Source organism: Mustela nivalis (genome assembly GCF_964662115.1).
Source record: "Mustela nivalis genome assembly, chromosome: 8".
Taxonomy (NCBI): Eukaryota; Metazoa; Chordata; class Mammalia; order Carnivora; family Mustelidae; genus Mustela; species Mustela nivalis.
The window spans coordinates 55,676,505-55,702,935 of record NC_139027.1 but is presented as its reverse complement, the minus strand read 5'-3'; the positions used below and the strand labels follow the sequence as shown (position 1 = coordinate 55,702,935).

The 26,431-nt window shown below is 45.7% G+C and overlaps 1 protein-coding gene and 1 long non-coding RNA gene across 4 annotated transcripts in view; one reads left to right on the top strand and one right to left on the bottom strand.

Annotated features, from left to right (window-relative positions):
* Positions 1 to 26,431, top strand: part of MEIS1 (Meis homeobox 1) — a 677,893-nt gene that overhangs the window by 541,433 nt on the left and 110,029 nt on the right. The window contains exons 7-14 of one of the 3 annotated variants that reach the window (XM_082746690.1): positions 5,012 to 5,076; positions 9,581 to 9,660; positions 10,776 to 10,851; positions 14,991 to 15,217; positions 17,063 to 17,204; positions 17,698 to 17,748; positions 18,536 to 18,586; positions 20,077 to 20,223. In XM_082746690.1, coding sequence (XP_082602816.1) covers positions 5,012 to 5,076; positions 9,581 to 9,660; positions 10,776 to 10,851; positions 14,991 to 15,217; positions 17,063 to 17,204; positions 17,698 to 17,748; positions 18,536 to 18,586; positions 20,077 to 20,223 — 839 coding nt within the window. Of the gene's footprint in view, positions 1 to 5,011; positions 5,077 to 9,580; positions 9,661 to 10,775; positions 10,852 to 12,358; positions 13,122 to 14,990; positions 15,218 to 17,062; positions 17,205 to 17,697; positions 17,749 to 18,535; positions 18,587 to 20,076; positions 20,224 to 26,431 lie in introns of those variants that run through there. The other 2 variants (XM_082746688.1, XM_082746689.1) reach the window with 2 other exon arrangements.
* Positions 1,924 to 4,857, bottom strand: LOC309872501. Its single transcript, XR_014315913.1, has 2 exons — positions 3,631 to 4,857; positions 1,924 to 2,563 (listed from the first exon to the last, which is right to left on the bottom strand). It is a non-coding gene; the product is annotated as an uncharacterized lncRNA (long non-coding RNA).

Genomic DNA, 26,431 nt, shown 5'->3' with positions numbered 1-26,431 from the left:
TCTTTTGGGTATATCTTTCAACAAAGACCAAAGATGTCATTTTCAAACTTGAAGAGTCCTATCCGGAGGTTACAGTGCCTAGAGAGGGAGTCTTCTGACGCTCGAGTTCCCTGCTGGGAGAACTTCAGAAGAGGGAGGAGTTGAGAGTGAATACATTGGGGAAAAAAAAAGTCTAAAGTAGAAGCATTTATGTATGTTTTCCTTCCCTGGTATATAAAACAGAAGAGTTTCAGATTTCAGTGTTTTGAAGGCTTTTGTGAGAAATTATTGTCATTTTTATAGAATCAAGTATATTTTTCAAAAATTGCTTATTATTATCATAAATTTGGGTCTTACAAATGTCTAAAATTGTAGTGATTATATTTCAAAAAGGTTGTCTTATAAAATGGAGGCTTCGTATAATTCATCAGCATCAATAAGTTTGCAGTTGCAAGTTTACAAGATACAGTTCCACTTTAAACACGAAAGCTGAATTGTAAGACATTAGCATTGATTTCTTCCTAAAATGAGGGTTCCTTTTCCCTAATCATTAGTGTTTGCTTCTTCCTCAGTTGAATACCTCTTCCTTCTGTGTTCATTGTGTGATGTTTGTTGAACGGTGCTTGGTCATGCTGATGTATAAAGTAAAATCTGTTTAGAATTTGGCACACTGAACAGATTTAAGACGTCCTTAGGTCATTGCTTCCTAAAGAGGGGTAAAGATAATTTAGGAGTATATATCACAACAAATTGTTTTGAATTTGTTTTATTTATTGTACTCTGCATTAGGAAAAAATATAAAAGAAATCCTACGATATAAAGTTTCATATTAAAATACGTATGTGTGTTTTAGTGCAGGTGAGACTCTTTTTTTAAAAGAACAAATAAAAAGTAATTCCCAGGACATTAAAACAGGGCAGAAACACTGTTTCTGGTTGTATGTAACTGGCTGAAGTCAAGACAGGGAAACATTGCTTTAGGATAATCTTCTCCAATCTAACTCCAAAATGTCAACCTTTTTAAAATTTTCTGTGAAATAGTTATTATGGCAATGTCTTAACACTAAACCTTTTTCTTTATTTTGAAGCTACACATTTTCTATGTATCTAATTTTATAATATAGAATCATTAAATGTGGGAATCAAAAGTACAATTGGAGAACAAAATAATAACCAATTCATTTTGTAGGAGACTAATTTCTTCGAATTCCATCAGCCTATTAGTGACTGAGTTCAAATTTGAATCTGAGAGTATCCTAACTCTCAGCTCTGCCTCTCTCCCTCACAGCCATCATGCAGTAATGCAGAATCTTGACTGGGATCTTTGTACATGCAAAGAGCTTTTTGTGATAGAACCAAGTTCCTAGATCATTCTTCAGTTTCAGGTTGCAAGCACTAAATATTTGCAAATAAAATAGCTTACAGTCCAGTAAATCATAAAGTCCTGGGTTGCTCAAAAGATTTTTAACTCTGGGGTGCCTGGCTGGCTCAGTCAGTAGAGCAAGGGACTCTTGATCTCAGGGTTGTAAGTTCGAGTCCCATGTTGGGTGTTATTACTTAAAAAAATAAAATGTTTTAAAAAGAAAAATTTTTAACTAGAAGATATGTGACTCAACAAGTATGGAAGAAAATGCAATGGGCTTATCACAGAAGCTAGGCTAGGACATAACACATTGCTAAAGTTTAAACCTCAAAGAACATTAGGGTATTTTTTTGTTAATATCAGTAAGTTTAAACACACACACACAGTAAATAAAATAAATGTAGATGACTGACGGTAACAGGACTACAATCAGATTTTTCTCTACCAAACACCCAAATCAATACAAAATTCAAGGTAACAAAAATTTAGAGTGAAAAGAAATCAGGGGATGGGGAGAAGAAGGCATAAATTGATTTGTTTTAGCAAAACTTGAAGTTAAAAATAAAAATGCACCAGAATTCATAGTGTCTACTCAAAAATTTATTTTGCCCATAGAAGATACAGGATGTCTTTGTAAAGGTTTTGGTAGCCTGGGTCCAGGTTGTAGTGGGGTTGGGGAAGCGGGAATAAAATGCTTTTTTGTAAACTTGAAACCTAAACATCTCAATGGGTTATTATGTCTGCTTAGACTCTAAGGAGCTCCTTCTCACATCCTTAAAAGGCAAGCTACTGAGGAAGGAGGGTTTGAGGGGATGTTGTTTTTAATCCTGGGGTAAATAAGGCCTTGAATCTCCCCCACTCCTTCCCTGGGTGACCTGGGCCAGTTTTCTGCTGAGGGTCACTCAGTCACAGGAAGTCGATGCAGAAGGCAGGACTTGTTTATTTGTTTGGGGGTTGATTGGAGAAAGCCTAGGAGACCTCTGCACCATCACCACCAAATGCAAGCTCTCCTTACTCCTTTCTTCCTGCTGTGTGGAGGGGTCTTCCACAGGTCAGCAAGCTCCCTGCCTGCCGCTGTCCTACAGGGAGGGGCTTCGTGATGGAGCGGGTGTGGGAGCAGGGGAGGAGGGAGAAGCCCCCACCCAGCCCCATGCTCCCACACCACCAACTGCACACAGAGCTGCCGCTAGCAGGAGACATGGAAGCGCTGACATCCAGTGATCTTAGGAAAGAAGAATGAGAAAGACTTCTGTAGTTGTGATTTGTTTTAACGGTTGGGAGATATATATATATATATATATATATATAGAGAGAGAGAGAGAGAGAGAGAGAGAGATACATATATATATATACACATATATATGTATATATATAGAGAGAGAGAGAGAGAGAGAACTTGAAGACATAAAGAAGAAAAAGAAGAAATTGAATAGGTCACTTAGCCTCTCTCAGTCTCTGCTTGCTCATCTGGGAAGTAGGCAAATGAATTAAATGCTTTGACTTAGCCCTAAAACCCTCGGGTTCTCTGTGGTGGAAAGGCGGCTGCAAAAAGTGGACCCAAGGCAGAGCAATCGCCTCAGCCCACTTGTGATGGTGCCTCCTGCTTCCCAGAACAGGATGTTCATTTCTGGGATGGCCAAAGGAACATTCTGAAAGAGCATGGTAGCATTTATCTCTGGCTTAGTTCCCACCCCAACACACACACACACACACACACACTCTCTCTCTCTCTCTCTTTCTCTCTCTTTTCTTTTCCCCAAGGGAATGGTTTGCGACTGAATAAATGAAAGCAACAAATAGGTTTGCAGAACTATTTAGGAAAGTCAGTATGCAATTGTGCAAAAGTCGATGCTAAGGGGGCCGCCTCGGAAGCAGAAAGTAGCACAGGAGAAGGAGCCCGTTTCCCTCTCGCAGTCGAGGCGGGTGTGGGAAGGTGGTCAGGACTGGTTCAGATTCTGTCTTTTCGGTTTCCCTGACTGTCTCTGCTCCTCTCCCTTTCTCAGTCTCTGTCACTGTCACTCCGCGTCTCTCTCCTTTCCTCCGGGGCTCCCATCCTCTCCCGCATCCTCAGTCCTTCCCCCCTGCTCCTCCCTTAGTGGGGCGCGGGGCCACCACCCCTCTCCCAGGTGTGAGCGCCGGCGCGGGCGCACGGAGCCGGCCGCGCTGCGCCGGGAGGCCACCAGGGCCCGGCGGTGACTCGCGATCCACCCGGCGGCGGCTGGAACCCCGGAGAAGGAACCGCTTCAATCCCCACACGGGGCTCTGCCGCCTCTAATCCCATTAGCGCACCTGAAATAATAACCGCGGCCACAAACGCGCGCTTGTTCCAGCCCCTACGAGGGGGCCGCCGCGGCCGCAGGGGGCGAGGGGACCGGGGTTCCCAAAGGCTCCCGCATCCCAAACGGACTTGCAGAGCACACTGGGCCTCGGAGAAGGAAGGGGGAGCTGGGCGGCACCCCAGGACTCACGGCGCCCCCCCCACCCCGCCCCGGGAAAGAACCGTCCAGGAACCGAGGCCAGAAGCTTCCGGAATTGGGCTAAAGGGGCGAGAGGTGGGATGAGCCGGAGTCCTCTAGTCCAGATGGGGAAAGGCGCCCTCGGGTGCTGAGCCTGGAGAAGCAGAAGACCGCGACCAGGGGCCTGAGTCGCCGCGCGCGGGTCCTGGGGTCCTCGCGCTCTGGCTCCCGCTGTCACCCCCCGCCGCCCAGGCCTGACCCACAACCTCCCGCAGAAGCGGAGGCGAACCCCAAAGAGAAGATAGGATGGCAGTCCAAAATGGAGGGGGGAGGAGGATCCTGGCGGGAGAAGGGAACTTTTCACCCAGGGATCTTTCCAGACGGCGCCGGGTCCCCGGAGAACAGGTTCTCCCAGACCCCTCCCCCTACACAGCCGCCCCTGCGCCCAGCCAGGTGTGAACCCAGGCCGCCGCCGCCACCCTGGAGAAGCGTACCTTGCCGGGTCCCCACCCACCCAGCCCGGGGAGTCCGTGCCCCGGGGGGTGCAGGGAGGCCCGGGACTCTGGGTGGCTGGGCGCGCGGGGACTAGACTGCGCCGCGGGGCGCCGCGGGGACCGGCCATCCCAGCACACACAGGTGACCCGGCAACCCTGCTGAGGGCTCTGAGGTACAAGGACACCACTCGCCAGAGTCCCGGAAGTGGCCGCTGATCTGCGGGTAAATGAAGTTATCCTGGAAGAGCTCTGGAGAAGGGGCGTCTCTCCAGGCTGTGGGCCCCGCTGCGAACCGATTTGTTTGCGGCTTATACGTCCACTTCTCCCATGAGTTGTAAGTTTTCAAACTGGCCCTTTCTTGGATTAATCTCCTGGAAAGAATTAGGCTTTTTAGCAAGCATAACCATAGTCTGATGTTAATTCAAAAAAAAAAAAAAAAAAAAAAGGAAGGATGATATTTATTTTTCGTTTTTAAATAAGGGCACTGAAAAGTGTGTTTTCAGATATCCACAAGTGAATCTCTACTCAGCAGGCGTCTTTCGGCTTCTTGTTCTTTCCTCCTGCTGTTCCAGGCTACTAGAATTCTTTCGGAACTGCAGGAAGCCTTCGATGTTTTTCTTATTCATTAGATAACTCAATGAAATGTTAAAATATTTATTTTTGAATAATCAGTACATTTTTGACTGACGGTGGTTTTTTTTTTTTTTTTAAACAAAATAGGCCCCTTTATCCCGCGGAACGTGGATTTAATCATGACCACTCCGGCTCATCCTGTTGTTTCAAAGGTAAATGTTTGCCTTTGGTGACTAGAGCACTTTGGCCAGACTCTTACAGCACTCAGTACTTCTTTATTAGTTTAGAATACATCAAACATGTGATTGGTTCTTGTAAGAATTTTCTACATTTTCTAGCTATTGTCAGTAGGGTGGCTGTTGTCCTTATTGCTTTAATTTAATCTTTAAGACCCCCAAAGCGTCTTATAGAATAAAAATCTGTCACGCAGTTCAGTAGATCATGCTAAAGCTTAAAAGATACCCAGCACCACCACCTCCATCACCCCAGCTCTGTAGTACGATTAAAACCATCCTGTTCTTTCACACACAGTGCAAGCAATCTCACTCCTTTAAGTAGTCAATGTCACTTCAGGTTCTCTGATAGACCTATATTTAATACAATATTTTAAAGTCATTCTGACATAGTGCCACATCAAAATGTATACTTGAAGTAGATCGTTGAAATATATTTATGCATCAATAAAATGCCCCAAAACTGTCTCCTTTTCACTCTTAAATTTTTATTAAAAGGCACCCTAATAACTAGTCATGTGGTATTACATTTTATTAAAATGCACTGAGGAATTTTAACTTCAGAAAAGCAGATAAACAGTTACAAGAGCCCTGAACCCAGGTTTAGGTCTCTTCCACCAAAATCAGCTTGACTTCTCTACATTTTATTGGAGTTGGGTTTTGTTTAAGTCACAAAATCACCTCTCTAAGGTAAATATAATTATTCAGAAGCTACATCAATATCAAACAGAGGTCAAAATTATCTTCATGAACTTTTTTGTACAAAGTTTTTGTAATGCTAGGGCTCCATAAATATTTTTTAAAATCATAACCAAAATATATACAATAGTTTTAAATGTTTAACACATCATGAAATAGCCTCTGCTGCATAAAGACATCTGACTATGAATTTCATCCACACTTTCTCCTGCATGTGGTCTCCAAGTGAAAACACTGAAGTTTCACATTTTCATTCAAGATTGCCAAAGAGAACTGCACTAAAAGTCTTCTAATTACCAATTTCATCGCCTCTCCTCCTAAAAGTACTTCTTTTGTTACTGAACAATGTCACGTTTCAAATTCCAAGAATTAATTTGTACATCTTAGATTATCTAGGCAGTAGATACTTGACTATCAAGTAAATGCACAGTCAGAACCAAGCAAACCACCAATATTTTTTTCGGAGATGCTGAGCTTGTCCCATTATCTTCTCTTTCTGTCTTTTCCAAAGCCAACTGTGTGCATTCACACACATACACAATTATAGTAAGTACAGCCTTGTGCCTTAGTCAAGTGACTTAGGTGTGCCTGTACTTAATACAATGTCCTAAATTTGGATATGAAAAGATGATTACACCATGAGACCTGTCCTGTGAGTCAAGTTTGGGTCCTGTTGTCCTCCCCTACTACTTAGTAGCATGAAATCCACCCCCTCCCATTACTCCCCCATCCCCCCACCCCATACTAGACAAGAGAAGTTTCTTCAGTCATATAAGCTGTAGTTTTTCCATTGTCCAGTAGACGGCACAAAAGATCAAGCCTTCAAAAGCTGAAAAATCCGCCAAGGCTGTTTTATTTGGTTGGAGTACGTTTGAGAGTGCTGTTCATTTTAGACAGCCAACCAGCCAGTATTTTATCTGTGAAGCAGAGAAGGATCTCAAAACTTAAGATAACTTGCCAAGGTTTTACAATATAGCGACATGAAAAAGTTTTGCATATCTTCTCAACAAAATGCTGCCTCAGATAGTACCAAGAGTTATAAATGTGGAGTGTAACGAATATGGAGAAATTTATTATTTAAAAGTTACCTTTAAAGAAATTAAATTGAAAGAAATTATAAGACATTTCATTTTTAATTATCTTTGAATTGATAAAATATTTACTGAACCTTAAAAAATCCTATATTGGAATTTTGCATGATGCAACCCTGCTTTTTTATTAAACTTAACACACAACTCAGAGCAGAAAACTGAGCATTGTAGTTCCCATGAGCTAACATATACACACATATATAATATGTAATAGAGAAGGGGAAGAAATGGTCTAAGTTTTGTGAGTAGCTTTTGGGGAATATTGAAGGGTGAAGTCACTAGAAATAACTTAGTTGAAACTTCACCTCACCTAAAGAAATGTGTGACTTTGGCTAATATTTATATTTTACTAAAAGGCTTCTATTTCCCTTTTCATTCTACAGACGCTCCTTATGAAAAAGGGGGGGATGGTAAAGTGTGGGCTAATAACTCATTTCCCAGTTAATTTTATTAAGAATTTATAGCACTGTTTAGAAAGTTTTAAGACAACCATAAATTTTATTAGGAATATTTTATTAAGCCCTCCATTTAATTAATAAAAGACCTCTATAACTTCTGAAAATGTCAGAGCTAGTAATTATGTTAACCAGTATAATTTTCCCCCTCTAGAGACCAAAGCATTTTAATGATTTGAAATAGAAAGGTAGTAAGGAAAACAACACCCTCCCCCAGTTTTTTTTTCCCCCTTAACTTTTGCATTATCCAGCCAGAATATAGTGACTTAGGTATTTTCCCTACAATGGTTAGGGAGCCTACACTGACCTCTCATTGACTCCTGAACTGGACCCAGACATTGTTTTCTGAAGCAAAATGCAGTAAACAAATCTCCTAGTTCTAGCCCTGATGGCTTTGGGGGACTTGATTAACGTCTTCCCTAATCCACTCAGTTAACCCCCTTTCACATCACCTAACCAGGTTTCCCCCTTTTATAGACCTCTGAAGAGTTTATTTCACTTTTCTCACAGCTATTCATCAGTTTTGACTTCTTGGTACCTCTCTCGTATCACACCCAGGCTCTTATCTCAAGCATTCCTCTATTATCTCTAGTAGATTTTAAATCCATTTTCTTCAAACTGTCTTTCCCTCTTCTTATTTCTGTTTTTTGAAATGCAAATGCTAATGTGGAGAGTAGGGGGTGAGATGCAGACGCTGAATGTTCTCGAAGCACAAATCCCAAGCCTCCACACTGCGGGACGACCGAAAGAGCAATCACAACGTTTTAACAGGCATCTTAGAGTTAGGTGGCAGATGATAAACCCTTATCATTCTGTGAACACAGCTGCCAAACTCGATTGATTAACAGGCTTTTGTTTATTCTGGGCTGGCAAATACACACACATTTTACCTTAACAGGAGCCTCTTTAATTTCTGAGGGTTTGGGAGCTGACTCATCAATGTGAACTTTGGGGACAAAAGCCTAATTCAGGATATATGTCTTTCCAGAGACACCATTCCTTATAGGAGGACAGAAAATTAGAAGGGAGTGCTCAGAAAGGACTGTACCAACAGCCTAAAGGGGCACCACTTACTTTCAATGTTTTCTTGCAAGGAAGGTCTAAACAATAGAGACCTAGGCCTCAGCCTGCCCCTTTAAAGTCTTTGCTCTTTATCTTTGGGGAGATGCTCTGGGATGTTTAGTGTAAGCTGAGCATGGAAGGTGCGTGTTGCAAGAGCTAAGGGCAAGTGAACCCTGCAGAACCCTTCAGCAGGCCACGCTTTTGCAAAAACAAAAGTGCTATTGCCTCAAAAAGCAAGTATCTGAAATAAGTCAGGGATAGGTGTTGTCACACACAGAACAAGTATAATTATCAGTAGTAGTTTACTAAGATACGTATAGCTATCCCTTTACCTTTTCCTTTTAATAGATGATTAATTGCTGCCATGCCAAGGGAGTTTTTTTTTTTTTTTATGGCTACTATATTACAACTCTAGACTTCCTCTGTGCAATTTCTCTCAGCAAGCCCCAACTGTAATAACTGTTTGCTAATTGTAAAATCCTTATCCAGAATGAGGTTTGGGCAAACAATTTGTACTACTGTAATTACATTGTAAAAGTGTTTTAGTCCCTTGATTGTTCAGAATTAATCTTATAAAGACCTAGGAGTAGCATTAGGCTCACAGTTATAAATAGAAAAGGGGGTAGGCAAGAAAGAAGACACTTTTCAAAACTAATAGGAGTTTATGTAAGCCCACAAACTCAAACTATGCCTTTCTTTAAGGAAAACCTGTGTGTGGGTAAAGTACTTTTAAGGTAATCTGACACATCATGGTTGAAGCACACAATAGTTTTCCCACTGCTTTGAAGTTTTGGGTTATGTCTGAAAAGGAGTGACTTGCCTAAAACTTCTTTTTTCATCTCTGCTAGAAAACAAATTTTCCCAAAGACAACAATAAGAGATAAATTCTATTGTCAAAGAAATCTTTATCAAAGCTGGCCTTTTCCAAATTTGAAAACATGGCCTCAGAGTTGAGGTAACTCCAAGCCGGTTACCTAAGCCTTTCCTGGAGAACCCCTAAGGACTCTTAAAGACTATGATCATCGAAGTGTATTTCGCAGTAAATTTCTCTCAGTTAAATTATACTTACACAATTTCCCTCGCAGTTCATTTAAGGATCATAAATGTAGATGTGCCCGTGTCGTTGTTTGCCTCGACCTCCCCCCCCTCCCGGCCCTTTTGCGTTCCCCCCTCCAGCTAGCAGCTCTGAAGCCTGGCGGGCCTGCTGGACCTGCAGTGCCCACATCCCCCGCATGCAGCTGTCGGAAGGCGCTCAGGTGAGGGCCGAAGCTGCCTGGGGTTCGGGGAAGACTTGCGGGCTGCCGGCCCAGTTTGGTCCTCCTGGTAATCGGAAAGGATTGCGTTGCCTGGCCCAGCCAACGCGGCTTCCCGAGAATTAAACAGAGAAATCGCCTTCCGGAGAGCGGGAGGTTCCATCTTGGCCTGAAGTTCTGTTTCCAAGTTCACGTTGGGGCGGATGGGGTGGGGGTGGGAGTGTCAGGCAATGGCTTAGAAGCTGGTAATTCACCTGGATTCACCCTCGGCTTTGACATGCGGGCCTGCCTTAACCTCCCGCGTGATACGCCGGGGCGTCTGTACCCCCAAACCACATGTTTGCGATGGAGAAAAGTTAAATATCCTGAAAAGGGTGGGCAGGGTGATTAGAGAGAGAAAGAGAGAAAGGAAGAGAGAAGAGAAATGCAAATGATGAGGATCCTAGGATTTTTTTAAACAGTCGGAGCTCTTTCAAGGCAAAGCGCATCTGAAGGCTTTGAACATGTCAGTCCTTTAGCCACAGATGGGGCGAGTACGGTGTCTGGACGAGGGTGGTATGCGGGAGGTTGGGAAGAGACTCAGCAGCTTGGCTTTAAGAAAACCCCACTATAGGGTAGTGGGGGGAACTGGCCGTTGACTCGTACGAAGTACTAAAGGAATAGACAACGCTTAGGGTGACTATGCGCGCTGGAGGGAACCTGATTCCAGATATAGGTTCTGATGCTCGCCCTGTGTCCCTTTGCTCTTCGAAAGCCCACTTAACAGAAACTTGAGTCCTACCTCTCGGACTGATGCAAATTCTTTTAGTTTGCACATTAAGAGTTAGCCTCGATATATTTGAGAGCTCCTAACCTTCTCCAAACAACCTCTGCGGATAGGAGCACTCTAATCTCTCTCAAAACTCTTTCTCCTATTACACCCCCCTTTAGGACGAGGGTTCGGTCCGCAGCTGGCGGAGTGGGATGGGGGTGGGGGCGATGGGAGCGAGAGGCCGACTGCTTTGGGGGAGTCAGCCTTTTGGCCACCATCAGGGCGGGAAGGGGGACTGGCAGTTAGCATTCCCCGCAGATCGAAGCTCCCTGCTGATCGATTATTTGATAATTGATTTTCCCCGCAGCCAATGCGCGGCCGCTTTGGCAGAAGCGCCTCCTGATTGGCCGAGCCCTCCTCCACGGCTGCCTACCGAGATTTGGGTGAGCTCATTTTCCAGTCGACCGCAGGGGGAGTTTTCCGTGAGGTTTCAGCTGGAGGGAGGAAAAAAAATCCTGCTCGGAGCCGAACGAGCTGCGAGCCTTGCTCGAGGATGTGAGGTTTCCAGCCTGCTGGTCGAGCTGCTGTGGCCGAGCTATCTAGGCGTATCAGAGCCGGGCGGGCAGAAAAATAAGAAACGAAAATAACACCACCAAGTATAATAATAAAAGGCAAGCTCAGAGTAGGAGAATAAAGAGAGAATTTTGTTGTTGTTAAGCCAGAAAATAGGTATTTAAAGGGAGAAAGTTAAAATCAGTGGCTGGTTTGACCCTCCGAGTTGCGGGTTGGGACAGGTTTTTGTCTGAAAATCTCAGCTCCCGAAGTGAATTTCTTTTTCTTTGGTACTGGGAGTTTTCCCTGAGCCGGGATGGGGGCAGGAAAGAGGAGTGGGAGGAAGAAGGGCTGGGGAGAAGAGCGCAGAGTGTCGCGGGGGAGAGAGCTTGGGGCGCGGGGTCCCTCCAGGCCCCAGCACCGAGGAGGCCAGAGCCCCTCGGCGCTTGGAAGACAAAGGCGGCGCGGCCGTAGCCCGAACCCTGCGCGCTGACCCTGCCGCGCCGCGCCCTGGGCGCACGGCTTCCTCGCTCGGAGCGGGTCAGAGAAAGAGCCTGCTTCCCAGAGTCTCTCCGGCCCGGGCTCCACCCGCTGCTCCGAGCCCGCGTCGGGTTTCGCTTTCCGGCGATCATAAATAGCTTCGTGTTTGTAAACAGGCGCTGGGGGCACATTCCCCGCTCTCCGCTCATTGTTCCCTCCCTTCCTCTCCCACTTCGCGCAGGACGCCGGGGCTGGGGCTGGGGGCCTCCGGGACTAGGAGGTGGGGGAGGTCCAGACCCCAAAGTGAGAAAATGCAAGCATTTCCTTTCCTTGGGCCGGGTGTCCACCTCTGACAGCAACTCCAAGCTGGATCTGCAGAAAGCCCCAGCCTTCAACACTCCACGTTCTCGGGACTCCTTAGCAGAGCCTTTCCCAGCCTTGCTCTTGCTTATCTTCTCTCCCCGTTTGACTTTTCTGCTTGGGGTGGTCAGTTGTGAGAATCCAATACTTTCCGCATTAGTCCCCTTCGCCCCGAAAAATACTGGAAGACCCCAATAATTTCGAGGAAAGTCATGAAGTCTATGCGCAGAGCCCTGTGCAAAATAACTCCCGCTGCTGCCTGCCCCGCGTTTATTCCCAATTTATTTCAAGAGGGTCGGCTTTGGGGAGAGAGTCTGGAGGGGGGGGGGGGCAGGAGAAAAGAATACGGAAAATAAAGCCTGCAGCCGGGGGCTTCTGCCCGCGTTTGTGCGCGTGTGCCCTGGGTGTGTGGGTGTTTGTGCCTGGGCGTGCGATTTAATGGAGCGCCTCTCTGCCTCTCCAGTGCGGCCAGAGCTCGCTTCGCGCACCCACCCCTGCCGAGGAGCCTACTTGCTGCAGCCCAATGCATTGTGTAAGACGCGACCTGTTATGGCCACCACTACTTCCGGGTTCTAGCATTCTGGTCGGAATCCACCTCTCCGCCTGTGCAACACACACTTTACACACGCACGGGGACTGCAAGCGGGCAGCATCGATCGTGGCTCCTTTAAGACAAACTCAGACAGACATTTTTTTTAACCCTCCTCCTCTAATCTCCCTCCAGTGCAGCAGTTGCAAAGAGGGAGAGAGAGCGAGAGAGAGAGAGAGAGAAAGAGAAAGAGCGAGCGAGAGAAGAGAGAAACTGATTAGGAATTAGGACTGATTCAAGGGAAGCGAGCGCTAGGGCTTTGTGCATTTGAATATTAACATTTGAGGTGTTCTGACCAGAAGAAGACAGAGCGGATGATCATTCATTCACCACGTTGACAACCTCGCCTGTGATTGACAGCCGGAGTGGCAGAAAGCCATGAGATTTGGTAGTTGGGTCTGAGGGGCGCTCTTTTTTTTTTTTTTTTTTAAACTGATTTTTTTTGGGGGAGAGAAGATCTGCTTTTTTTTTTTCTTTTTGCCCCCGCTGCTGTCTTGGAAACGGAGCGCTTTTATGCTCAGTGACTCGGGCGCTTTGCTTCAGGTCCCGTAGACCGAAGATCTGGGACCAGTAGCTCACGTTGCTGGAGACGTTAAGGGATTTTTCGTCGTGCTTTAAAAAAAATTTTTTTCCGGGGGAGTTTGCTTATTTGTTTCTTTTCACACTGGCCTTAAAGAGGATATATTAGAAGTTGAAGTAGGAAGGGAGCCAGGGAGGCCGATGGCGCAAAGGGTACGTATTAAAAAACAATTGTGGAACTCAAATGTGAGATTAAATTGAAACGTGGCTGAAAGACACTGCTAAAAAGTTTCCTTTTTTCTCTCTGTCTTTTTGAATGAGGCTCCTAAAGCCGTGGCCTAAAGGGAGAGAATTTATTCAGTGCATTTGTAGACTTACGTATGTTACATGTAATTAATTCAAGTAATCAAGTTTTCTATAGATTCCTAACCAGCAGCTATAGAAATAAAAATACAAGCTTGGGCAATCATCTGTTTAAAAAACAAAAACAAAAAGCACTAGATATCTAATGTTATAATGTGAGTGTTCAGGGAGCAGAAGTTTAAGGCTATTTTTTTAAAAATGAAATGAAGCAGCTAGAAACTTCTGATGTGTTATTGATTGTGCTCATCTTTTAATATCATTAGAAGTATTTAGCTTTTTTAAAGCAAATGACTTTGTCATAGTACAATGGCTTTGGGGGTCGGAAAACATTCATCTTTTAAAAGTGATTTTAATGTGCCTGGATTTTTATAAAAGGTGATACTTTGAAAGTTTTTCTTAGAAAAGCCCTCCACTAATTGGATACTAAGCACACAGCTACTCACTTTAAAAATGCAATACTAATTTCCCCAATATTCCTATTTGAATGGAAATGTAGTGAGAGTAAAGTGAGACAATGACAACCCAACTGAGGTAGTTTCTTAAAAGAAAGGGGGGGTTTACAAAAAGCCTTCCTTGCATAATTTCTGTACTGGCCCTCAAAGCCCTGTTTGCAAAAGAAAGTTACTAGGCTGACACATTTTTCTTTACTGCTTTGGTTCAGGCAAATGTCAGCGTTCTTCCAAACTATTTTCACACCTCTGGCTTTAAGGAGATGAAAGTGGCAATTCCTCTTTTCTTTGAAAATCATTTCACTCTCGGCGCCTCCAAATCTTGGGAAAAGAACTTGCCGGGAATGAAGCAAGGAGAAAATCCTAAATAGCTAAATTTTGCACACAAGAATAATGACAATCAATATGAAAGTAGTTTTTCTGAAGAGAGAATATGGGGGTTGTGTATGCATTTGCTTTTGAATTTACTTTACACCTGATGAGTTACATTTGTCTCACTAACTTCTAGTCTGGGGGGAAAGTTCAGAAGAGTAGAGAAAATAGGACATTTAGCTGTCCCAACTATAGGTTTTCTTTAACTTCGAGGGGAAATTGCCCATTCTAAATTCAGCTCTAATGAACATGAAAAGCTACGTTTCTCTAAGTTTCACTTATAAAGAAGCCAGTTGGTTTTGTATAATTTAACAGAGTTTGTCTTGGAAAGCAAAGGAAATGCAGTGTCTTGCAGGACTGCCTAACCCCACTCTGGCAGAGAAATAAAATGAGAAGCCTGTCTGAATTCATGTGCTTAGCTTAGCTGTTCCCATCGTAACTTTTTTTTTTTTTTTTTTTAAATTCCCCCTGATGGGAAGGGGCTGTGAAACTAGGCGGGCTTGCTGCACTGTCCTGGCACGTTTTATTATTGTGATTTTGAATTTCCTCCTCTAGAGACGTGCACGTTTTACCTTCCGCCCTCCGGGAGAATGCCTCCCTTTCTTTCCTTCTTTCTTCCTTCCTTCCTTGCCAAAGGATCCTGAATTTCTGAACTAGTTGATAGGGGCACAAGTTAGGGCAAGACCGTTCATCCCAGGCGAGTCTCAGAGAGAATCCTAGGATTTTTACTCTAGAAATCATTTTTAAAATAAGAAATCTCAACTTTAGAGATGCAAGGCCACGGAATTCCGGGTTGAAGGATCCAGCTGGACTGACATTATATAAGCTCCGTGCCCTGCTGTCTCCCCATTTGCCCGCCTGGCCTTCTGAACCTTGTTTTCTCCTGTTTGTCATGCAGTACGACGATCTACCCCATTATGGGGGCATGGATGGAGTAGGCATCCCCTCCACGATGTATGGGGACCCGCATGCGGCCAGGTCCATGCAGCCCGTCCACCACCTGAACCACGGGCCTCCTCTGCACTCGCATCAATACCCGCACACAGCTCACACCAACGCCATGGCCCCCAGCATGGGTTCCTCCGTCAATGACGCTTTAAAGAGAGATAAAGATGCCATTTATGGGTAGGTACAATGGGCAGCAGGTTAAGTAGTAGAGACGTGACGTTTCCTCTATTTCCCTGTGCCCTCGGTAAAAGGAAAGCTCTGTGGATTGGAGGTACACTATTTGGTAACTTTTCATTTGCATTGCATGGAGAATTTGCTGGGGGAGGGTGCAGCCTGCCATCCTGGACGCCCCCCATCTCCTCACATGGTCAGCGCTTGCCCAGCATCCGGCTCTGTCGAGGCTGTGCCAGCGAGGGGGGTCGCCTTGCAGGAGAAGTTGCCAAAGGTCCCTTGTCTCCTCTCAGACCCTAGCTCGGTAGCTCAGCGGGTTGGAGTCCTCTCTTGCTCGACTTCGCTGGGAGAGCCTTGGGGATTTCTAAATGTAGGCGTCTTTGTGTTGGAACGAAACTTTTAGTTTAAGGGAAAATCTTTTAAGCCACTGATTGTTCTGACTTGCTAAGTTTACTCAGCAACCGTATGCCAGCTGGGCCGCCACACAATAAAATCAAGGGAGGACAGTTGCAGGTCAGGCAAGGGGGAATATGCTTTGCATTTAGGGAGTTTGACCACCATAGGCAAGGAGAGAGCTTGCTCTGAATTGTTCTAGACATTAAGAAACTTCTAGCTGTTTTAGCACTTTGTGTTCAAAGGTGAAACCTGCAGCATTTGGAAGTAGGTATGGGGGTGCTCTCAGGCCAGTGTTGTTTTCAGACTGTGGTTTACACCGTGTTCTCCAGGACAGTCGATTGGACCCAGGGCTGGTAAAATCCTTTGAAAGTCACTTGTGCCTACTGTGTGCTCATGAATTTGGGGACCTCGTTTTACTTTGCAGCAACTTTTATTTCTATTTATTTCTTCTTTTGGAAAAGACAAAATCAGGCAACACTGACCCTCCCCAGCTGAAAACCCTTTCTGCTTTATCTTCTGGTCCCTTGTGCAATGGGTTTGTTGAAATCCCAGCGTTCTCTCCTTAGCGTTAACTGCAAATGGTTTAGGCGCCGGGACAGAACATTTGGGGAAGCTTTGAAAAGAACCCCAAACTGTTAAATTCCGGGCTGGGCTGTGAGAGCTAATAAAAGACTTGAGACACCTCCTTGAGCATTAGTAGAAGCATTTTTTTTAATGGGTTGAGATAAGCGACATCTAGGCCCCTCGCTCTACTAGCTGCTTTGCCATTCCGCAGAGACAAAAATGAAAGGCTTTACCGCAGGAGCATTTGAAGGAACTTTCTTTTGGGGGCAGTGGGGGCCATTGGCTAAGGGAGGGAAGTGCGCAGGGAGCTGAGGAGGAGCCTTGCTGCTCTCCGAGGGCTCGTGGGGTCGAGATCGGTAGGTGCAGCCCTCGGACAGTCGGTCCTGCAGCCATAGAGGTCCTTTCCCCCAAGTTAGCTGAGCGCCTGCCACCAAGATCCCCCGAGCCTTGGGCTTTGCGAGGCTGCCTTGGGGGAACACACTTGAACAAGCCTTCTCAACCGCTGCGCCCACCGCCTTTCTTCTCCACCAGGTCCTAGATGTGCCGCGGAGGGACGAGGGCTAGTCGGGGTGGGAAACTTAATTCAAAATGGCTGCTGGAACCGCTTGGGTTTTATTCTTAGCAAATGTTACCAATTTCTCCGGCCAGATATGCTGAACCGATCCTCAGACACTGTCTTTGGATAAGGGCCTCCGACTTCGGAGCCCTAGGAGGAAGGGGAGGTGAGCAGTCACCTGGTTGGGGGGGGTGGTGGTGGTGGAAAAAAGTAGATGACAAAATCAGAGAGGGGATCCCGGGCTCGAGCTTCTCTGGCTGTTTTTCTTGGGGGCCTTTTTTCACTGACTCGGGACTAACCATTGTGTTGTTTGTGACTGTTGTATTTTCTTGCAGACACCCCCTCTTCCCTCTCTTAGCACTGATTTTTGAGAAATGTGAATTAGCTACTTGTACCCCCCGCGAGCCGGGGGTGGCGGGAGGGGACGTCTGCTCGTCAGAGTCATTCAATGAAGATATAGCCGTGTTCGCCAAACAGGTCAGCAAAAATATATGTTTAAAAAGTAAAGAAAAAAGAAAGAAAGAAACTCCCTCCCCCACCCAGCACATTTTCAAAAGTAACCAGCAAAGAGTCCGCCCTAAGCCATGCCTGCGACATCTACCCTGAGCTTATCCTCCTATATGAGTGTCTGCGGACGACTTAAAATCACCCATAGTCTTCCCAGCACCCGCTTTGTGACCTGACGCAGAAAGCTCACTCTATAAAATAAAATCACAGCGCGCTGTAGCTGCCTTGGTCTTGGCGAGCGGGCAGCGTCCTCTAGAAGCAGAGTTGCTGGTAGAAGTAACCAAGTGACCCTGAGCTCTGGGCATGTTTTTGGCTTATTTGATCACACTGAAGGGTTTCTGCGCGGGACGAAGTCGGTGTCACCCAGTCCTTCCCCTGGACAGTGTAATGAGGCAAAAGACTAGGAAGGTGACCAGATTTCAAATGTTCTTTCTCCCCCCCTCCCCTTCTCACTTGTATTTAGATTCGCGCAGAAAAACCTCTATTTTCTTCTAATCCAGAACTGGATAACTTGGTAAGAGTGGACCCCTTCCTCCCCTCCCCCAACACCCCTCCCCCCAAGCCCCCAGCCTTGCTTGAAGCGCCCCAAGGTTTCAAGACGGGTCTTCCCGTAGCTGCCGGGCGGCTGCAGACGCTTCCGTCCACGGACAAGTGGTCCGGGACAAGATCCCCGGGAAATAAATTCATCTCGAGAGGGGCCGGGCAAGCCGGCGCGGGGAAACGCGAGCTTTTGTTTTTTATGACAGCCGGGCAGCGCAGCTCTAATCAGCGCGGGGATTTATCTCCGGGCCTGTCAGCGTGTGTGCTTAAACTTTGCGGACTTCCCAGCCCTCAGAGTCGCGTCACGAGGGCAGCAACGGGGCAAGAGCCCCCAAAGCACCAGTACGCCTGAAAGGTGTGCGGAAAGCGGCAGAAAGTTTGCAGTGTGAAAAGCCACACGTTGGGGACTATTTGGAATATTTTCGGAGCATACCTTACAAGGAAACATCTAGTCCAGGGATGTGGCCCTTTCAGGTGGGGTGGGGGCAGTGGGGCTGAGAAGGGGAAGAGCCATGGGAGAGGAGGGTGTTTATGATCCCCACTTAGATGCTTTGTTGTTGTTTTAGCTATTTTTTCTCCTTAAGAAATATAAACCTCTAGATGGTACCCAGTCGCTGCTATTAAGTTTTAGTGTTATTGCCATAAATCAAAATAACTCTATTTACTTGGGGGGGGGCGGATAGGCTGGAGATGGTAGAGCTGTGACAGCCAATTTTCTGCAAACTAGGAATAGGGTGCTCATTCTTTTTGTATCTTTGCAGATGATTCAAGCCATACAAGTATTAAGGTTTCATCTGTTGGAATTAGAGAAGGTAATTTATCTAGCCTCTTTTCCTTTTGCTTTCTCCTCACCCCCAAACTTGAGGGGGTGGGGCGGGGTGAGGTGGGGGGAGGGTTCTGAATGGCTGAAGTTCAGGCTTCTGAGACATTTGCATAAATGTCTTTCTTTCTGGTAATTAGTGTCAAGGCCAATCTTAGCGTCCATTTCTCTTTGCAGTTTAATTACAATTTCAGCCACTAAACCCGGCATCTCAGATGCCCTAGCCTTGTATTCATTCTTAATACTTTGCTGGCTTTGTATAAATAGTTGCAATTCTATGCATCTCTCTTGATGTTTAGAATGCTGTTGTGAGTTTACTTTACAGGTTATATACTTTTGTGATCTCTTCTCTTCCTCTTCCCCCCTTTTCTTTGCTACCTCTGGGTGGGTGGGTGAGGGAGTTTTGTTTAGTTTTGGTGAGTTTCTGGAAGACAGTCTGAGAGCAGCGGCAGGTCAGACACAGAGGAGAGGCGGAGGGAGGAGGAGGAGGAGGAGGAGTGGGCAGGGAGTCTGGAGGAGGTGGTGGGGGAGGCACATTAAACCTTGTGCAGAGACAAAGCAGAGTTGATAGTTGTGTCAATTTCTTGAATCTGTGAATCCTGCACACACCCCACCTTCACACTCAAGAAAGGGTGTGGGATAACATGATTTTGCTAGCTGTTCTATAAATCTCAGCAATAAAAACTTAATGCATTGTAATTCAAACTAACATTAAATTGCAAGCACACTGGGGTTTCTTGAGAGTTTGTGCATGTCAGTGATGCCTGAGGCCTGTAAGAGACCACTCCACTTAAACCTAAATATTTTGAAGCTTTCTTTTTCCTTTTTTAAAAAAAAAATCAATTTGATACTTTTTTTGTGTGTGTGTGGCTGTAGGTGTTTTTCATATCATGAGTATTGGCAATTTGATTTTCTTCTATTTTTTGAAAGTATCCTAAAATATGCTTCTTATGGAGAGAACCCCTAATTACAAGTGTTATAAGGGCTTGGGCTGTCAGACATATGTCCTATGCCACCACAGTTCTGGTCCTTTGGAGGTGTGTGTGTGTGTATATATATATAGAGAGAGAGAGAGAGAGAGATCTATATATATACATATATTCACATTTTCCCTCAGACTCATTGGAAAAGGACTTATGATAAAGTAAGTGGATGAAATTAAATAGTTTACCTTAAATGTCACCCACGCAGGTCACCTCTCTAATGGCCACAGCCCTGGGAGCAGATGAATTTAACACGGGTGTTGAATATGTTGTAGCCTGTGAATCATCTTGTCACTGTCAATTTTCTGGGATATCTCTATTTTGCAAGAAAAGAAAGTTATTCCTAATTCTGGATGCGTCTGGGGGTCTCTGGAGGACAATTGCTCTGTGTTTCCCTATTTGGAAGTTTGGATCTCACAAGGGGGGTGGTTTGCACTTGTCAATGTCATTTATGCACTCCTGATTATATTTCCATTTTTTTATTTCTGTCATAATGTAGGTACACGAATTATGTGACAATTTCTGCCACCGGTATATTAGCTGTTTGAAAGGGAAAATGCCTATCGATTTGGTGATAGACGATAGAGAAGGAGGATCAAAATCAGACAGTGAAGATATAACAAGATCAGCAAATCTAACCGACCAGGTATGCGCTTTTCAATTTCAACATCCCTAGGAAAAAAAAAATCTGTATGCATATTGCTTGCTGGGTCACTACCACCTCTTTTTATTATTTGCATATGATTAAGTCCCTTTTAGATACATTTCCATCGAAATGAAAATTTTTGAATAATGTGGCTATTATTGCTTCATTAAGGCTGGCTCTGGGATTCGACCTGGAGAGATGAGCTTGTAAAAGCTTTGCCTGCAAACTTGACCTGTTTCTTGTCGCTTTTAATTTTTGTCTTTATTTTATTTACCCTCTATAATAATGGGAGTGTTAACTGCCAGTGACCGCCTCTGATTGTAGGGCTTTGTTCTGGAGCATTTTTTCCCCCTTCTATTTCGAAGAAAAGAAAAGTGTAGGGTCTGCTTATTTCTTATTTTATTAGGAAAAAACCCAAGATAGGTGGTCTAAGAGAGACAGCGAGGGTTTGAAATCTAGCAAATGCTGGCTATTTTCTCCCTGTCTATACGGTTCATTAGCCTGTCTTGTCAGTTTTCCTCGGCCGAGCGCTTCTAGACCTCACTGAACATTGCTTTGTGCGGTGCTCGCTGCAAGCTCGCCCATTTTATTGTACTTAATAGAAAAAATAAGACCGGGCCGAGGTTATAAAAACAGATAAATATGGATGTTTCTCCTCCTCCTTTCCACTCATCCTCCAGCTGGTACGTGCACCGGGCCCTCTGGGTTGGCAGCTTTTGGAAGTGTCAGCGTCGGGGGCACCCCTGCGACTCCTCAAGGTGGTGGTGGGGGACCTCGCGCCGCCCTCCCTCTCAGCTGCGGGCCTTTGCTTGCTTGCCCCCTCCTCTCCGGGGCTCCCTCCAGCCCTTCTTCCGCCGCGTTGCTAAGTGGGGACGACTTTTATTTGGAGTTGCTGGGGGATTTCTCTCCCTCTCTCACCCTAACACCACTGTTTGCTCCCAGTCTCTCTCTCTCTCTCTCTCTCTCTCTCTCTCTCCTGTCGCTGCGTCTCTCGATTGGCCCAAAGAAGTTGCAAAAATGCAATGAAAGTGAAAACCTGAGGAGCGGGTGAGATGAACCGGGCTCAGGACAGCTCTCTGCAGCGAATTGCTGAAACGCGAATAGAGATGGGGGTTGCGGGTCTCCTCTGGCCTCTCCATACAGAAGTGAAGGCCTAGAGTTGTTTCTCTTTCTGACTTGGCACGTGAGTTCTGTCTTGTGGGGGAGAGATCAGCCTGCCTTTGTTAAGCCAAAGGATAGCCAGTCACGCAGTTTTCCTTTGCAAGCTCTGCCACGATCGCTGTTGGCTAGTCGCTATCTTGTAGAGTCCTTGCAGGAGTGCCCGACTCCTGGGTCTTGGTGTCATTTTAAAAGTTTTCTTCTCTCAACATCACCCTCTTAACATAAATTCCCAGCTTGGATTTCTCTGGGTAATTCCGCGACAGAGGCCGAATTCCTCCTTTCCCCAAGAGCAGTGGAGGGTAGGCAGAGGTGAGCTTTAAAGACACCAGCGCCGGTTCTTTACTGTAATTTGGCAAGTTGCAAACTTTCGGCAGTGTAGACGAGTGCACAGAACAGGCAGTCTGAGCATTCCCCGTGCGGCCCCGCCGAGGTGGGAAAACTGCAGGCAGCTCCCGGCCCCCCGATCCGGCCCTGCAGGCTGCCGGCCTCCCGCCTGGTTCAGCCCGCCAGCCCTTGCCCTGGAGCTGCTAAATGCAGATTCCGCTGAGGAACCCTCGGGTAGCTGCTGTTGAATAAAAATTGTAATCCAACAAGCCTAACTAGAAAATGGGATTCTAAGAGCTCCGGAGTGCTGGGTACATAAAGCTATTTGAGCAAATTACAAGAATCGCTTAGGGGCATGAATGAAATCAACACTTTAATTGCCTCCAAAATGAAGATTTATACCCCATTTTCTCAACGAATCATTATTTTATTAAAGTCAAAGATAAAGGACCAAAGCTATGGGTTTTTTTGGGGAGGGGGACACAAAAATGTTACAACATCATTGTTTTCCCCCTACTCCTTCGGCAAACTTTTGTCACACAATTAGCTTAATTTGAGATATACAGATTGGTAGGCAATTGTTGTGGATAAAAATTCGCATTTTATTCTCCCTCACCTAAAAAAATGAGAAGTGTGAATCCAGCTCCCTCCGCTTACTGGTGGGCTTCGCAGCTTTGACTGGGCTCGTGGCGCTGTTGGCCAATGCGCGTGGGTGCACTCCCGTGACCCCTCCAGCTCACCTAGGTCTTGGTCGGAGGACAGTAAACCCAAGTTTTGTTTTTCCTAATTGTCCGCTTCCCGGGAGCCAGGAGCGAGTGTGCCTGGACTCTCCTGGGAGCTGGGAGCGCAGAGCCCAGCACACGCGGGACCTAGGCTCTGCCCGGGAGTGGAGTCCCCTGCTCTGGGAGGTAGGGAGACAGAGACCAGGCACTAGGGCCGCCCGCTGGGCGCCAGTTCTTCGGACTGAAGCCTGTTTGCAGGTCCCTGGGAGCGCTGGACCCTTGGTACGGCGCCCTGGGGGCTGGGCCCAAAAAGGACGGCCTCGCCACCTGTCTGCGAATGTGGCCCAGCCAGTTTGAGCCCCGGCAGAGGGTGCGCTCCGGGACTGGATGCTTCAGGTGTGGTGCGAGCACTGGTCCTCATTAGCTCATTAACCCCTCTGTCTCTAGGGCCTGCTGGCGGCATGGTTTATTTTATTTTACTTTTATCCTCGGAGGGCGCCAAGGCTGCCACTGCACAGGGACCTAGCTGGGATCGACGACTTGGATACCAGCCGGTTTCCCGGAGGGCTAAATCGGCCGATATCCATTAGGCCTCGTAGTTTTTTTGTTTGTTTGTTTTGTTTTTAATTTTTTATCAAATTAAGACGCCAGTATAAGCCGTGATCTCGTTTACCCTCTCCATCTATGTTCTCCCCCAACCCCTTCCCGCCCACTTCCACTCCCAGACCCCGAGGAGCCAGGCCTGAGAGTCACCTCCCGCGGGAGCAGGCCTCCCGGGCGCCCTCTCCCGACAGCCTCGCTCCCAGCTCGGCATGGGCACTCCGGACGCCCGGGGTCTGGGGACAGGCGAGGTGCCCCAGGGGCTTCCGGGCCTCGGCTCCCGGCCAGTGCCCGGCTGCACCCGGGGAGCGGGAGCAGAGGAAAACGTTGGTGCGAGGCGTCGAGGCCAGGGTCGAGCCTGGTTGTCAGTGGAGAAGAAAGCTGGCCCGTCGGGCGGCTGGACGCCTGTTTTGTGGGGGGCGGGGTGGTTCCGGGTGGACCTGGGGCCGTCAAGAGGGGGTTAGACGGGGAAGAGCCTGGCCTCCCAGACGTTAGACTTTAGGTCTCGCTCCCAGAAGGAGCCGTCGAAGGAAGCCGTCTTCCTTCCCAGGGCGGTCTGTTGCTCGCCATTCCTTGGATCTAAGCATTTTTCCACTCCAAGAACCAGTCCAGAGAGTGGAGAGAGAGCAGTGAAGAGTCTGTAGAGTCGTCTCCGGGCCCCTAAGGCCGCCTCCCGAGGTGGCCACGCCTGCTTGTAGCGAGAGCGGACTAGCGGGGCCTGTGTTCGGGTGCCAGCCCGGGTTTCCCACAAGCAGCGGGAGGCAAAGAAATGGTCCCTTTGGATTACAATTTTTATTCAACAGCAGCTCTCCGGGGGGTCCTCAGCTGAATCTGCATTTAACAGCTCTTGGGCGAGGGCTGGCGGGCTGCACTGGGCGCCCTGTTGCATGTTAATCCAGATTTGTGCCTGACATCTGGGGAGAAGTAATGTGGCTCAAGGAGATGGAACCAGAAAGCCACGTGCGCCAGGCAGGTTAAATGCCAAGTGCTGCTAAAACTCCCCGGGGAGGAGGATCGGCCTCCGGGGCTGTGCGGCCCAGGCTGGAGAGCACCAGGCCTGGGGCCTTGGGGATCCGGGGCAGCCCCGGGCCAGTAAGCTTTGGTTCCCAAGTGGGCTAGGAAAACCCTGGTGGCGGTTGCTTTATTTTAAAAATGCGAGGTGTTGTTTCTAAAGCATCCTTTGAGATAAAAAATTCTTAAAACTGAACTTGGACTGGACTGAAAACGCCCCCTCCCTGCAAAGTGGGGTAGGGATGCATCCAAGGGAGATTTAAGCTTTCTCTTTTGGGGAGGTGTTTTGGTAAGAAATGGGGAGGAGAGGGCAAAGGACAGGTTGATGTCCTTGATGAATTGGCTCTGCTGCTTTAGAAAAAAAAAATAGGTGAGGCCACTGGATATTTACTAATACTAGAAATGCAGGCAATTTGTTTTCATCCAATAAAAAAACTGGCCACAAACAGCAAGAGACGGGAAAATGGTCCCTTTGCCAGGTAGATTGTTTCTAAATGCTTTCACATGGACATACCTTATTTAAATTGTAAATACTTCAGAGGGTCCCAATTAATGCTTTTGTCTTGGATACTCTCTGTCCCTAGGTCTTGCATCCATGGGGGTCTTAGATTCATCTAACTTTACTCTTTGATTGTTGTTGTGGGTCTGGTGTTGTTCTCTTAATTCCCCCCCCTCCACTTTTTTTTTTTTTTAAATATGTAAAGGGAAATTGTGGCAAGATTCTCTTTAATGATTAAATAATAAGGTGTTGACTGCTTGTCACTACATTAGCTAATTGGGATGTTCATTCTAGGCTCTTTATGGCTTAGTATCCTTTGAATTAAAACTTAGTTGTTTTCCAGGTGTGTTTTTATTGTTGCTTTCTGATTGGCTTTCTAAAAATTTTAATTCCTGTATAGTTAATATACAGCATTATATCAGTTTCAGGTATAGAGTATAGTGACTCAGAAGTTTCATATATTAGTCAGTGCTCATCAAGATAAGTGTACTCTTCATCTGATTGGCTTTTAGCGTGTATCTGTGTGAATTTCAGACTAGGTATGTATTGATTCCTAATAGGGGCACTTAAAAAACATTTTAGGAAAAGAAAGTGAAGAGTATATGCAGATGGATTGGGATCAGTTACACTGTTAAATGTCTGTAAGTCTAAACGCTAATACTACAAAAGTTATTTCCTTTTCATAGTGCATCTCTCTGTCTCTGTCTCTCTCTCAAGTGGAAGTCCCTAGTGCAAGTTCCATGGTTAATGGAAAGCAATGATACTAATACTACTTTGTACAAAGCAAAGCCATAACAGTAACTATTGTTCAGTGATTTAACTAGCTCTGCAGCAATAGGTCACTCAAATAGCAATCCCTCTCCTACCAGAATGACTCCATTGCTCACGATTTGGAAATATATAGAGTGGTTTTGTGCACTGTTGCTATTGGTCCTAACTTAGAGACTTTTATTAGAAAACGTGGAGAAGCTTACATAGTAAAGGAAGATGAGTAGAAGGAAGAAAAAAAAGGAGTAACATATGGGCAAAGCTTTCAGAAAAGTAATAGATATCATGCTATAATTGCCCAACTTTGAAAATAAACAAATTTTAAATCATTATATTTTCAAGCCCTTGTATGTTTAAATGTTAAAATGTTTGGCATCGTCTGAAAGATTTAAAACACAGCTGTTGTGGGGCGAGGGAAGGAAAATTATGCAGAAAAAAACTCCATACTCTTAAAAACAAAGACTATTTGTGGCCCCACAGTAGAAACGGGCTTATTAAGGTCAAGCAGATAGGCTAAAATATTGACACGAGGCTTACTGTAGTAAAACTAGCATACCTTCCCTCATAGGTAGACTGGGAGAAACTGTAAAGAATTCATAATAAGTTACATTAAGACACTTGTCATAAATATTGTCAACATGAATTCAAATGAAGTCTTTTTGTATTGGTGATGTTATGCTTTTCATTGCAATAACAATATTTTCTTATGAAATGTAAATATGTCAAACAAATGTGAAATGCTTAAGTTTTAATAAATGATCATTTAATCATCAAACAACCCAAGTATGTATACAGAAACTTTTAAAGGAAAGTCGGCATACTGCCAAATTCCTATAGAGACTAGCAGGGAAGTGATCAAAAAATGAACACAAAATAAGACTTCCTGTAAGAAGGTCTATAATTCAACATTATTTGACTCCACTGTCAGGGAAATAGTTGAAGGATAGTAAACTGATACCATTCTCATTCATTTTTGTTACACAGTCTTAAACGATTGCACTAGTAGCGATTTACATGGCCTTTTTTGGATTATGAGATCTGTCATATGTGTATCAAAGTATTACTTGAATTTACGTTATAATTGAAACAAAACTTTTTGTCATTTCTCCTGACTGCAAGAATT